Below are 13789 nucleotides of genomic sequence, written 5' to 3' on the forward strand. Positions count from 1 at the left end.
TGCTCTTGGCTTGGTCCATTGGGCTCAGGAGGATCTAAAAACCTAGGACAGAGCATGGATCCAGCAGAAGAGCCCAGGCCTCTCCTTCCCCACCCTTAATGGGCATCACTCATCACCTCCCCAACTCCAGTCAGACTCCCTTACAGCACAGCCTCTCAGTCCTAGCACCAGCTCAAACAGACGTGGGGACAAACAGTGCAAAAAGCAAAAGATGAACAACAGAGTAATTTTTGACACACACGATACGAAAATAAAAATAAAGTGTACCCCATCCCACCCCTTTAACCTAAACTTCATGTACCTATATCATTGTGAAGGAACCAAAAAAAAAAAAAAAGCTTTCAAGTTCAGTATCACAAGCCAACTGTGACCAGCCCTGGGCAGCTCTGGGAGCTGGGTGGGCTTGGCTCCAGGGGACTCTACCCCAGCCCCCACCATAATTCTTCCTGTTTCCTCACTTCCCCTTTAGTTTTTGAGCCATAGAAAGAGGTCCCTTCCTTCCGACGCAACCAAAGAGGAAAGTGCCCATCCCTATCCCTGAACTCAGGGGGAGGGAGCGGGCTTGGAAACAGAGGCAGAAGCGAAGCTGCTTGGCTTACAGTACCGTTAGGAAATGGCCCCAGGAGCCAGGGTTTCCTTCTGAGACTCTGAGTCACTGAGGGGATGGCTGAGGTGAGGAGGCGGGGACCCCTCCCTCAGAGAGACCCAAGCAAACTAATGAGCAAGGCAAAGTGGAGGCAGTGAGTCCACCTTCCTCACCCTGTCCACTCTGTTGGCAGTGGCCTACAGCTTTGGGGAGCTGTGATGGAAAAGGAATCGAAGCCACTGTCAGAAGCCCAATTAATAGGACGTCCACTGCCCCAGGCAGGTGGTCCCCAGGATCCAGGCCACAGCACGTCATCCTTTAACACAGGGAGCTGTGTGAAGCACTCCAGGAGTGTTCCTCTGATTACAGTTTCACGCTGCAACCGTCCAGCTGCCTGACTCAATACCTGAATACTGAGGCCCAAAGTCACAGCCAAAATAAAGGAGAACAACTCAAAGGACTAAATAATGACCTGGAGGAACTCATTAAGAACCGAAACCCAGGACATGAGCCTAAGAGCTATTTACTTTGTCACATAATGAGCAGTTCAAATACATGGAGTTCTTGGAAAACATATTTAAAAAGACAAAACTCAAAATCAAACACATTTCAAAAAGATGGGCCTGGCCTGAGACTCTGGGCTACTCTGGCCCAAGCATAAGCTAATCCTTCCATCCACATAATTCCTTGTAGCTCAGTGGGGTCCTCCCTCATTGCTACCCTACTTGGGAAAAGGATGGCGGGGACCAGAAAGGAGGGGAACAAGGAAGCTTCATTTCCTGCAGAGATGTTCTCAGGGAATTCAAGACAGACACCGAGATGCTAAGGGTGGCTTCAGAGCTGCCAGAACTATGGCTGACTGGCAATCTTTCAGCCCTGTCACCCCAAGAACCTGGCTGTGCCCTGGACAGGTAAATGAGAGGACCAGGGGGCACACCATTAGGGTCAGGGAGAGGCATCACTGGGCCAGATACAGACAGTCAGTCTAGCTCCTGGGAGCAGCTCTCTGCATAAACCAAAACCAGTTGGCTGTGATGCAGAGGGACATGGGAATAAATGAACGTCAGATACTAGGTACTCTCAACAGTGGTCAGTCACTTAGTAGGGCTCAAGTCTCTGAGGTTGCTCTTAAGTTATGCTAACATAAGCCTTTTCCAATCCAAAGACTAGAAGAGACTTTTAAGGTCAAGTGTTCTGTTGCTGCAGGCTGGAAAGCATCCCTGTCCCCTGGCAGCAAGACCCTACGGAGGGGCCAGTAAAAGAACTGCTGGGTCAGGTCCTCCTGGCTGCTGGCTCAGAGATCCAGGGAGGGAGGTACCAGTAAGGTGAGGTGGTGGAGGGGAAGACATTCAAGCAGAGGGAACCCCAAATCCCCAAGTCTCCTTCCCTTCTTGGCAATAACTTAGCGGGATGGTTGAGTGAGAAAAGAGTTTTCAACTGAGCCAGATTAAGACAAAAAGAAAAAAGAGAGAGAGAGAGAGGAAATCAAGTCCCCAACAGGCACTGAAATCAAAATGATCTGTTGCGGTAAGAAGCCAGAGGCAACTTGAGGACCTGACATAAACTAATTGTCTCGGATACCAGACAGTCCTCTCACCAGCACGCGTCAGGGAGACGAGCAACGACAAAGCTCGACACTTAAGGTGGAACCATTGCTGGGTTAAAACCAGAAAGGCTTCCAAGTGAGGAGGCGCCTACTTTTCTTTTTTAATCCCCCTTCTGTCTTAAAATTTATCATACAAGTTACACACCTTTACACAAACACACACACACTCCACTCTCAATCCCAGGACATCTGAAAACTTATCTGGACAAAACTTCAGAACACACCCAACTCCCAGCGCTGGTCTTTGTGGGTAAGAAGATGACATTGCCCTGCTGTTAATTTGTAACCTAAAGAAAAGGAACCGTGTCTGCTCTGAGTCCAGAGTCCTTTCCACTGGGTGTACAGACAAGGACCCCTGACCAGGGAGGAGCCGGTCTACCCTACGTACCCTAGAGAGGAAGAGGCAGTAGGAGACTGCTACACAGAGAGCTAGGACCCAAGCAGGTCTGCGACCAGGCGGTGGATGAGGGCCACTCTCTCCTCACTCTGCCTCTTTTCATCTCCTTTAAGTGTGTGTGTGTGTGTGTGTGTGTGTGTGTGTGTGTGTGTGTGTGTGTGTGTGTGTGTGTGTGTGTGTGTGTGTGTGTGTGTGTGTGTGTGTGTGTGTGTGTGTGTGTGTGTGTGTGTGTGTGTGTGTGTGTGTGTGTGTGTGTGTGTGTGTGTGTGTGTGTCTTTGTCTGTTAATCACTGTGAAAAATACAGAAACCCAAAACGCGTTTGGTTTCTTTCCCACACCCCTCCACCCTGTTCAGGACGGTACTTTGTTCTCACAACCGGCAGAGGCAGAAGAGGGTTGGAATGAAGACTCCGAAGGCCACCAGGATGGGAAACATGAGGCTGCTGTTGTCCGAGGCATAGGGGTTGGGCGTGCGTGGGCCCGACTGCACCCGGTTCTTGTTGGTCTGTCTTTTGAGATTAGACCCTTCGTCGTACTCCTCCTCCTCCTCCTCCTCCTCCTTCTTCTCCAGTCCTGGATGGGGCTGCAGCTTTGGTACATCTGACGCACGACAGAGGAAACTTTTTAAGTTAGAGACCCACAGCACTTACAAGAGACCCTTAAGAGCAGTAAATGAGCCACAATAAAGAGACCCTACAACCTAAGCAGGTCCCACAGGAAGGAGCAGAAACAGCCTCCCACCCAGAGAACGGCAGACAGCTGCAGACACGTGCCTTCTTTAGATTTAATGAAAACATAGCCAAAGCCCTGCACACTGAGAGGCTCACTGTCTCCCCTTCCTGTCCTACTTCAGAGCCCAGAGGGAATCAGATCACACGAGGACAATGACCCGACACCCAGAACTTAACCTTTTCAAACCCCTTCTCCCCGCTCCCACAATCCCATGTTCCCTTCTGATCACACAGCAACCGAGGAAAAGCTAATCCATAGAGTTCCGGGTTCTCAGCACACACTGTCCCCTCCTGAGGGACTCAGGCTACAAATCAGTTTGGTGGCAAGACATCCTCTGGGATGTCACAACATCAGCGCGTGGGAGGACATCAAGACAACAGGATGAGAGCCTCAGTGTATCCAGGATGAGCTGGGGAAAGGCATGGAGGTGGGATGGGGGAGAAAAGTCACAAAAACATAAATAAGCTTTCTCTGCAAAAATCAGCCTGGGAAAGCTGGCAGCCAGGATCACCTCATCCATGAGAAGGAGAAATCCTCTAAGAACAGATCCCAAGGACAACGGACACTAATAAATGAACTTCTGCTCAGTGCAGCCCAGCACACTGCACCCTCTCGGAGCATACCAAACACGCAAGGACCTTTCCTGTTGCCTTTTTCTCTTTCTGCCCCCAGGACGTCGATGTCAAAGAAACAGTACAAGGACAAGTTTTGGGCAATTCCAAATGACTGCGAAGGTCAGGGCACACCAATCGGTACCATTATTAATCCCAATTTACAGTGAGGTTAAAGCATTTGGGCCAAAACCAAACCACTGATTAAAAGGCGACAGCAAGATGGGAACACAGATCTATCTCCAAAGCTAGCACCCCACTACCCTTCAATCCCAGCCAACTGACTCTGCGCTCCCCACAATCTGGCTTTAAGTATTAGGGTTTTCAAAACAGCAGCCAGCTAAATCATCCCCCAGGGGTTTCCTCAATCATGTCCTTCAGCCCACGTCAAAAAAGCAGATCAGAAACACAACTCACCGTCCACGGTCCCGGCCATGATGTAGAGAGCACAGACCTTGGGATTGTCGTAGTACCCCTAGGAGACGGGAACAGCGGTCAGCCTCACGTGGCAGCAAACACCCCACCCCCTGCACCCACACCTTCGAGCTCCTCCCCCGCTGTGAGGGCAGAGGAGCGGCTTCACCTTGACGAACTCGATGTAGAGCTTCCCGGTGAAGGTGGACACCTCCCCCTGGACGCTCAGCTTCCCCTTCCTGATGCTCATCGGGATGATTTCATCGTGAGCTGTGCTGTGCCCCACGCGATCAAAGATATCCAAGTCCTTCACCACCACGTGGCCGTTCAGTCGCACATCAAATACCTTCCAAGAGAAGAAAGGGAGACAAGGTCAAAATCACCTGCGTCACACTCCTTCAGCAGCTGGACATCATGGCCCTGCCCAGGCTTCAAGTTCAAAAGTAATTTAAGGAATGACAGGGCTGGATCTCTTCCAGGGCGGCCAGAGTCCTTTACCTGAGCCAAATCAAAGCCACTTTTTTTTTTTTCACTGTCATGGTCTCATACTGGCCTTAGGGAACAAAGAATACAAACAAAAAGTTCAACATGGATAGAAGGAAATTCACAGGGACAAGAAACCAACAGGGCTGAAAACAAGAACATGCTGACAAGGAGGGAGAGATTATAACCAAGAGAGCCTTAAGAGTTGCCAAGAACGAGGATTCTGGCATTGCCTTCTGTCACCATCCCCAAGGCAAGTGCAGCCTTGTGAGTAACAGGACACCGCATCTTAGGGGGCAAAAGGAATCCAGCCTTTCCTCAAAGCTCCTCTGTTCCTCCCTTCTAGGGAAGCTCTCAGCAGAGGGCTATGGAAGAGTGCCAATGTCCGCTGGTTAAGCAGGGGTCCAAACAGGCCTCACCTTCTGCTGGGACTGTGCAAAGTAGACTTCGGCAAATTTCAACACCAGCACATAGTCCCCCTCTTCCTTGATGGGCACCTCGTAGCCAAAGGTCTCCTCGTTGTACCGCTCCGTTTGATACAGGATCTGGTCCTCGGGGTTGGAACGCAGGATTGGCAGTTTCATGCCATAGTCAGAGGCTGGGGACAAAAGACAAAGAGAAACCACATCAGAGGCAAAACACACAAAGAAGAGCAGAGACCCCAGAAACGCCAGAGGCATTTCCAGGGCAAAGCTAATAACCCTCCCCAGTGGAAGGGGCCACCCCCACTGCACCTGGCTCCAAAGAGATCAGACACAAAGGCCAGAAGCAGACAGCCAGCACCTAGGAAGAGGAAAATGAAAGAAACCAAAAGCTAATCACCCCAACAGCTCCCGTAACTCTCATGGTGGAACTTTTTGAAAGCACGTGAAACCGACTTCCCCTAACTACAACCAGAGTGATGGGAAGGGAGCAAGTCTAACTCATTATGAGAACAAAGCACGGGGCTCCAGCTGCCGGTTCCCCAGTGAGGGAGAGCTGCACAGAAACCTCATAAAACAAGGGGGGGCGCCAGGAGCACTAGATTAAGTTCAAAGAGTGTTGTTTTCCTCATTCAGAAAAGCTCAGTCTAAATGAAAAACAGGATATCTGTTAGGAGAGTCTTCATTGTCTTTGCTACAAGTAAGATACCAGCTTTAGTGGCTTTTTACAACCTTTTTTTCATTCAAAAAGTCCCAAGGCTGGTCAAAAGAAACATGCTCATAAAAAGAAGGATCCGATGCTCTTGAATTTCCTTTGGGTCCAAGTGCCTTAGCTTCCCACACTCACAAAACTCAACCTCATCCAAGCTTTGAACATTCCTTGAGTCAAACCAAAAGAAGAAGTTTCCTACTGTGTCCCCAGCCCCTAACACAGTCCCTGACTCAAAAGGAGGCACCTGATGTGATTCGCTGAATGAACATATAGCAACAATGAAGGTGCGTGCAGCACAGTGACGCCTCACCGTCCTCTCCACAGGGCGGGAGCCAGCCTAGTGGGGAAGGGAAATGTGCCCCGATCCTACTGGCACCTCTGGCTTAAGATGCCCAAGTCCAGAGGGAGCTACTCTACCCCTTTCAGACAGACTAGGAATGAAGCGGGGTAACAGCAAGAAGTTCTTACTTACTCGGGTGGCTATCAGAAGGGCCAAAAACCTCTACTGTGCACAACCTTAGTAGGAGACAGGTCTGCACGTGTTTTTCTTTCCCCCACATAACCAACTAAACCCAGGTCTTTCCTCAAATGTAAGATTCCAGACTCCGGCCCCAGAGATGAGTACTCATGCTAGCTACTGCTCCATAAATCTACTTTCCAAACTGCAGACTTGGTAGTGATTCAGTACACAGGCCTCGTCTCTCCTCCACTTTGGAGGAGAAATCTTGGAATTCAGATTTCAAAGCCACCTTCCAATCACATACGGTGACTCTGAAGACATTTGACACCCAGCTTCTTCAAGAGATGTTCGAGAGCTGCCATCTGGGGAGCCTTCTCCTCTGGAACTCCCGGGGAGAGGATCTCTCCTCTCCAAAGGAAGGCAAAAGAGTAATTGAAAGACCCAGTGACTAAGGTCAAGCGCTCAGAAAAATAAACAGAACTGTTAACAGTTCCTGTAAGTGAACAGGAGCCACGAGATTAGATGAACACATGAGACAATGAACAGGAAACTCATTGCACTTTTGTCTCCAGACTTTTCTTCTGCCTGTTTCTCCTCAAGATATCAAAGACGGGCAGCTGAGTAGGACTACAAAGGATGTGCTGCCAGCAGGCTTCCCGGGGCTCAGACCACTACACCGGGACACAAACCTAGACAGATTAAAGGACTGCTACCCGCTTTCCAACTGAGTTCTGAGAATCCCCTTCTTCCATGAGGACCGTGATCGTTACAGATCGGGAACGGGAACGAGACTTGCTCTTCAGATACACAGAAAATGGTGTGCACGTGTGGAGAATCTTTTTTGTTCCCCTCGCAGCGTGGAGAAAGTGAGAAACTGACGGTGACGCAATCCATGGTGGCCTCAGATACACAACTAAGAAAACTCATCCCTGTGAGCAAAACGGACTTAACTTTGGAAGAGCCTCTCAGTGTTTTCCCTTTAGAGCCCAAGTGGCTTTCCCATGCGATGTGCCACGTGCAAAGTGGAATCTGCCCAAGTCCCAGGAGAGACAATAGCAAAAAGGACTTTTTCTTCCACCTTTAGCCTTAATACAGTCACAGCTAACAGATTTCTCTAAGATACAGTGAAGTGTAGACAGTCGGCACATGACTGAAGTTGGCACAACAGAGCTCAGACTGTGGGGGGAGGGAAGAGGCCAAAGGGCTTATGCTACGTCCACTGCTTGTCTTATTCTGAGCGATGGAGTCACCAGGCTACCTGGAAAATCAGCCCAGGTGTGAGAGTGAGCGAGGCCTGGATTTGAATCCTGACCCTGCCACCTCTTATGCAATGCAGAACAAGCTGTCTTCTCTACATTTTTCTCAACCTGTAAAATGGGGATATCACCCACCTAAATGCTCCACCTGTGAACTTCTGCCCCTCGGAGGGCCTGCAAGTGAAGCCTGCCCCTGACACGGCAGTTCAGGGAGAGAATTCTAAACACATCTCTTGGCCTGAAGCAAATCAGAGGCAGGATTCTCAGGCTATCTTTCAAGCTCTTATCTCCCCGAGGCCAAACCCTTTCCCAGCCAAAAGGAAAGGGTCTTCCTTAGGCCTCTGGAATTTGTCATCCAACAGACTCAGGCCCCTCACCAGCTTTCCTCCCCTTCAGAGCCCCATTCTGGCCTTTTAATTCCATGTGAAAGGTGATCAAGCAAAGAAAAAGGTAGGGGACACTTTAACCTACTCTGGACAGGAGAATTTTCAGACTCATGTCACTGACTTCTAAAGCAAAACAAGTTTTATGAAGAAGGCAAGCAAGGCTCAGGGAGGTAAAGCCAGTTCTTCCAGGTCATACAGAGAACTAGCAGGCATCTCTCCTTTAGGACATCACCTCTATGCTAAAATCAAGCCATTCTATGCCCTCCGGCCAAATAACCAGGTCTTTTCCTCCTCAGAGTCAAGAGGAACCCAGAAAGTGCAAGTTTAAAAGAACCTTGAATGTGCAACAGGCCAAAATTCCAAGCCGAGTGCTCCCGAGTCACTCTCTGTAATGGTGCTTCGGTCGGCTTCAGTCTGCCAAAGCACACAAGCAGAAAAGCCTTTCCCAGGCTGTCAGCATCTTCTATGAGCAAGAGCTATCCGCCAGGCAGAAATGAAATTCAATATAAACATTACGAAGTGCCTTTGAAAGCAAAAGCCCCTAGGTGCCTGGGGCCACTCAGCTGCGAGAACGCTGAACTACAAAGACGCTGCAGAGAAACGGCAAGTTCAAAAGCAGGCCAAACTCCTATCTGGATTAACTTGGCAATGACTACCTGAATTCATTCAGCATAAAAATGGACTTTCCTCGTGTGCTGGAAACAGTATCGTGGGTATGTGGGAAAAGAAATAAAGGCACACAGCTCCTACTGCAATTAGTGTAAGTAGCTGTAGGAGACAGGGGTCTCCCAACACCCGGCACACACCCTCATCCAGACAGCACCAGGCAAGGGAAGGCAGGGTGAACAGCTGCACCCCGCTTGTGGTGCCGACTCCTTAGCACAGAAAAGAAACCAGAGAGCTGCCTTCTGAGAGGAAGATTAATCCCTCCTCAGCCCCAGACCTAATGCCAGCAAAACGCTCCTCTCGGGAGCCCGCTGAGTGCAATGTTGGAACTGGCTGGTCCGAGCTTCAACCACCTCCAAGCAGTAAACCACCCTCCCTTCCCCAACCATGCATAAATACTGCTACAATGTATACCCAAAGGGACTGCCAGGGCGGAGCACGGAACCCCCGTTTACAGAGTGCCAGGGTCCGACACGGGACTCCAGCACACGTGAGCTTTGGTCATTTGGTAAGTTGCACACGTTTACCTGCTAAACTCTTGGGAAGGAACTGCCACCATGAGCCAATAACCTGAGGACAGAGAGCCTGGCTGACTGCTGACCAGGCCAAGAAGGAGAAGAAGAAAACAAAATCAAACCCACCAGCACCAGCAAATTAAAACAGGATTTCTGAATACGGAGAGCAGCTGGGGACTAAACCTGCGTGGTCTTAGCTCCCTCCCCTGCACAATGGACCTCGCAGGAGAATGTAACCTCCGTAAGCCTGGTATCTGTTAAGTCAAAGGAACCATCTGCATTGTCTCACCACAGCTATCTCAAGATGCAAAGTCCACAAACGGTCTCTAATTTCCTCAAGGGCTCCTTCCTCCCTGTCCACACCCCTGAAGAAAGAGGAAGGGTCCAGGATGGAGATAACAGCAATGTTCTCCTGCTATTAAGTCTGGCTTTGGCTGCTGTTCCAGTTGCTAAAGACCATGGCCCTGACTCAGCTTGAACCCAAGCTACTGAGACCTACATGCCAGCACTAAATAAATACCAGCTCTAAACTGAAGACAAACTTGGGGCTTCAGAAACAGTCCTGTGTCCCAACACCCTCACATGCTTGGAAGCAATAAACTCCCTAATATAACAAACTCCAGAATGCTGCAATTAATTTGGAAGAACTAAGTTAAACCCTTTAGGAAAGGCCAGAGCCAAATCTGGGCATCGTGGAAAAAAAGAGTGAGAGAAGTCTGCTTCCCAGTTTTCTGGAGATGGCATGTTGCCAATTTGGCAGCCTCTGAACCCAACATACAGCATACATCTCCTTCCAACACATGAAGCAAGGAACTTCCTTCTTAAACCCATTTTCCAAGCCTACTGACAGAAGAAACAGAGTCAAGGGCAGATTTTCCCAAACAGTGGTCTGCAGATGACCTCCATCAGAGGGCCCTGGTGCAGAAACCTGGGTTTAATCTACAGGTCTGGAATATGCATTTTTAACCAGCTTCCCTGGCAATTCGTACGCTAACTTTGAGAACCGACCAGCTCGGTAAAAACTCCTGTTGCTCAGTTAAGCCAAAGTCATTTTTCCCATCAGCTGGAATCACACCTCTCAGAGCCACTTAGGCTAGGTTCTCGGCACTTGCAGATAGAATAATCCAATCTTACACTGGCTGACCCAGTTGACACACCACCAGCCCTATGTGCAGTATAGTTCTGATATAACCACCCTCTGGGGAGGCCTGCAGCTTCTACTTTTAAGCACACATATTCCTCCCTCCAAAGGGGGGCGGGGGAGGAGGTTACAATCAAACTTTCCTGGCCCATCCTCTTAAGATTCCTTTCTATTCTGGCTAAGAATCAAGTCCTGCTCCTGCAGAAGGGGTATGGAAAGCGGCCGATTTCTAGGTCGGCAGGAATCTACCAGGAACAGACTTGATAGGATAGCAGAATCACCGGGCCAGGGACACCGATAACCTAAAAACCGTGAGGCCTTGAGGTGGCAATAGGCCGCCCGTGTCTTTACTTTCCCAGCTCGGGTGGAGGTGAGGGCTTAAAAAACGCAGGATGCGAAGTCCAAATATAACTTCTGGTCAATTCTCTGCCTCGATGGCTCCTGGTAGCTTCGAGCCAGTGCCAGGCTCTGGGCTCTGATCGGGTCCCCGAGGGAACTGTAGAGAGAAACTTCGCTCCAGAGACAGAGCCCCAGGGTCGAGGAAGGGGCTCGGGGCCCGCAGACCTCGGCGCGCTGCGCCCAACACCGAAGGCCCAGGATCCCGCGGCTCAGCCGAGGGGTTCTCACCTCGACCAACCCGGCCTTCCAAAGGGTCCTTGCGGAAGTGGATCCCGTGCACGTCCACATGCGCCTCCCCGCCCGCGTTGACGGCCCAAATCACGCTCTCGGGCAGCCCGGCCCCCGCCAAGCCGACCACGCCGAGCCCCGGTCCCCGGAGCGCCGGCAGCAGTAGTAGCGGCAGCAGCAGTCGCACAAGCGCCACGGCGGCTCCCTCAACCGCCTGGGAGCCCAGCATGGCGGCCACCACCGCGGGGGCAGCCTCCGCCAAGTCTCGTCTTCAGCCTGCCGCCAGGCCGCCCCGGACTCAGAAAAACAGCGCCACGGGCCGCTGTGCTTCAGCCGCCGGGGACATGTCGCTCTCAGGCCTCCTTCTCAGCCACGGGTGCCGCCTCCCACCTCAGGAACAACCTACCCTACCGCCCAGCCCCCGGTCACAACCCTGCAGCCAATCAGCGCCCGGCCCTCATTAATTACCCACCACCTCGCCGGAAGGCGCCCTCCCACTGGCTGCCAGATGCGGGAAGGGGCGTGGCCACGCTCAGGCGCCGGCCCAACCATCAGGCACAAGAGGGAGCGCGCGCAGAGGTTTGGAGTTCGGTTGAAGCGGCGGTTTGATGCGGAAGTGGTGGGGTGCAGCACCCAAGCGGCCCCGGAATTCCGCAGATGAGTAGGAAAGGTGGCCTAGGGGGGAAGGTTTAGGGTAGGGCGCACAGACACGTCGCCAATACTTCCGGTGCTCCAGATTTGGGGGACTGAATAGGCTCGAGAGGGGGGCGTTACCTATTTTCCTGCCCCCCTCTTCTTTTCTCAGGGAGAGGTATAAGCATAAGCTCTAGTAAGAGAAGCAATGAACACTCTTCCGACCTGAGACTCAGTCTTTTTCCCTGCATTAGGGCAGAAAACCCATCTCCCCTAGAGAGGCCACGTGCACAGGTTCTCAGGGCAAGGGTCCCACTAGGGCAAGATCCCGCCCCCACCCCTTAGCGGACTCGGGGCTCGTGGTAGCGTCCAGACGGCCGCCCAATCAGAAAGCTCCAACGCAGCGGAAACGCGTGGCCTTGATGGGGAGGGGCTCTAGGCTACTCGTGTCTCCATGGCAACAGCCTCCGGCCAGCCCCAGCTATGAAGGGGCGGGGCCGGGGCTTCCCCAGCCCTGGCAAAATGGGTCGAGGGCGGTGCCCAGTCTGGAGGTCCAGGCTTTCCCACACAGGCTTGACCCTAGCTCCCTCCTTGCTCTTTGGCGGTTCACCCAGCGCTGTCCTATTTTGGCGATCCCTGCGCTATGGTCGCTGTCCGAACTCCCACCTCTCAGGTGGAGCAACTGAGACCCAGAGAGGGGCGGAGGGTGGCCCAAAAGTTCAAGCCGCAAGTTTAGGGCAGAGCCAGACAAAAATCTAAACCTTACTACTAGGGTTGTCAGATTTTGCAGCTAAAATACAGGAAGCCCAGTCAAATTTGAATTTCAAATAAATGGGATATACTTACACTAAAAATAGTTCATTGCTTGTCTAAAATTCAAATTTAACTGAGCCTCTTGCATTTTATCTGACAACTCTACCTACTACCTGCTAGGCAATGAGTGTTGTGCAGCAGTGAACAAAAACACACCCAGGGTCTCATATGAGAATCACAGCCCCACGACTCAATTATTTAGTTAGAACAATGATGAGGGCGCTAAAGGAACAAAGTAGGGTACCGATATAGAGTATAGGTTGGGGGGTTAAATGCACCTGAATTCCTTCCCCAGCCCCCAAGAGCAGATCCCACAGAGGTAACTTGAAGTCTCACTTTTTCCCCCTATTTTGCAAGGATCTGGACCTGCTTCCTCCCACAGACATGTTTTCCCTCCCAAGGCCACTTTGGGGCCCTGCCCTGGGGTTTCTAATCCTACTCTCCTCTGAAAATTGCCATCTTTGGAGGAACCTGGCAAGTCAGAGCTCAAAGAGCCCTCAGAGCAGGGGCGTGGTGCATTGGGGAACACGGGCACAAACAGGTAATGGGGGCTTCCTCCCTCCCAGGCAGTGGACCTGCAGAGTCCACATTCTGGCCATATACTACATGGCCTCCGGGAGCCCATGTTTATTTTATCCTCAGAGCAGTCTAGTCCAGGAGAAACTATTACAAAACAATCAAACTTTTGAAGAGGACTCAAAAAGCCTAACCTTAAGCCTTCTCTCAGTCCCCCAGATCCTTGGTCACCCCAGAAGGTGAAGAAGATACTTGGCTGGTCCCTCCCCCTGGACACTAGGCTCTTCAGATTACATTCCTGGCTAGGCTACGGTGGAGCCTGGTACCATTTTTGAGATTCGGATGCTTGTGGATCAGGCTACCTCTTAGGTAAAACAAAAGTTCTGAGGCTCTGGAGGCAGGATGAGTGTGGAATCTGAGCTTAACTGCCTAGGTTCCAAGCCTGGCTCCACCATTCCATCACCATATGGCCTTGGGCAACCCCTCTGTATTTCAGTTTTCTCAGCTGTGGAAGACATAATAATAGTTCCTACTTCAAAGGGTAGATTTGAGAATTAGAGAAGGTAATGCAACCATTTGACTCAGCAATTTCAGTCCATTTTGTAACAGAAAAGAAATCTGACTCCATATAAGATCTGTTTCTTTGGCTTTAACCCTGTGCCCTGTTTTCTAGGCTTAGTTTTGCTAGCTCTGCACCTTTTGTAAAAAAATGTTGCCTTTAGCCTGAAATATACAAGAGAGCCTATTCTCAAGGTTCTGGCCTTTAAGGATATTAACACTTCTGCATTTATATAAAGATGACAAGTTGCAGAA

General features: G+C 50.9%; 1 protein-coding gene across 1 annotated transcript; it reads right to left on the reverse strand.

The window, feature by feature from the left end:
• Positions 1–2776: 2776 nt before the first annotated feature.
• MLEC (malectin) lies at positions 2777–11417 on the reverse strand. Its single transcript, XM_006178102.3, has 5 exons — positions 11015–11417; positions 5249–5427; positions 4516–4692; positions 4350–4407; positions 2777–3189 (listed from the first exon to the last, which is right to left on the reverse strand). The coding sequence occupies exons 1-5, from the start codon at positions 11241–11243 to the stop codon at positions 2960–2962; spliced, it is 873 nt and encodes a 290-aa protein (XP_006178164.2). The 5' UTR covers positions 11244–11417; the 3' UTR covers positions 2777–2959.
• Positions 11418–13789: the final 2372 nt, after the last annotated feature.

The sequence above is a fragment of the Camelus ferus genome, chromosome 32 (assembly GCF_009834535.1).
Source record: "Camelus ferus isolate YT-003-E chromosome 32, BCGSAC_Cfer_1.0, whole genome shotgun sequence".
Lineage (NCBI taxonomy): Eukaryota > Metazoa > Chordata > Mammalia > Artiodactyla > Camelidae > Camelus > Camelus ferus.

What these genes read in the sequence shown, in the direction of transcription:
- MLEC (XM_006178102.3), bottom strand. Translation starts at nt 11,243, where the DNA reads ATGCTGGGCTCCCAGGCGGTTGAGGGAGCCGCCGTGGCGCTTGTGCGA. An exon ending in TCTACATCGAGTTCGTCAAG is followed by an intron (nt 4,408 to 4,515) that starts GTGAAGCCGCTC and finishes CCCGTCTCCTAG; the next exon opens with GGGTACTACGACAATCCCAA. An exon ending in CATGGCCGGGACCGTGGACG is followed by an intron (nt 3,190 to 4,349) that starts GTGAGTTGTGTT and finishes GTCGTGCGTCAG; the next exon opens with ATGTACCAAAGCTGCAGCCC.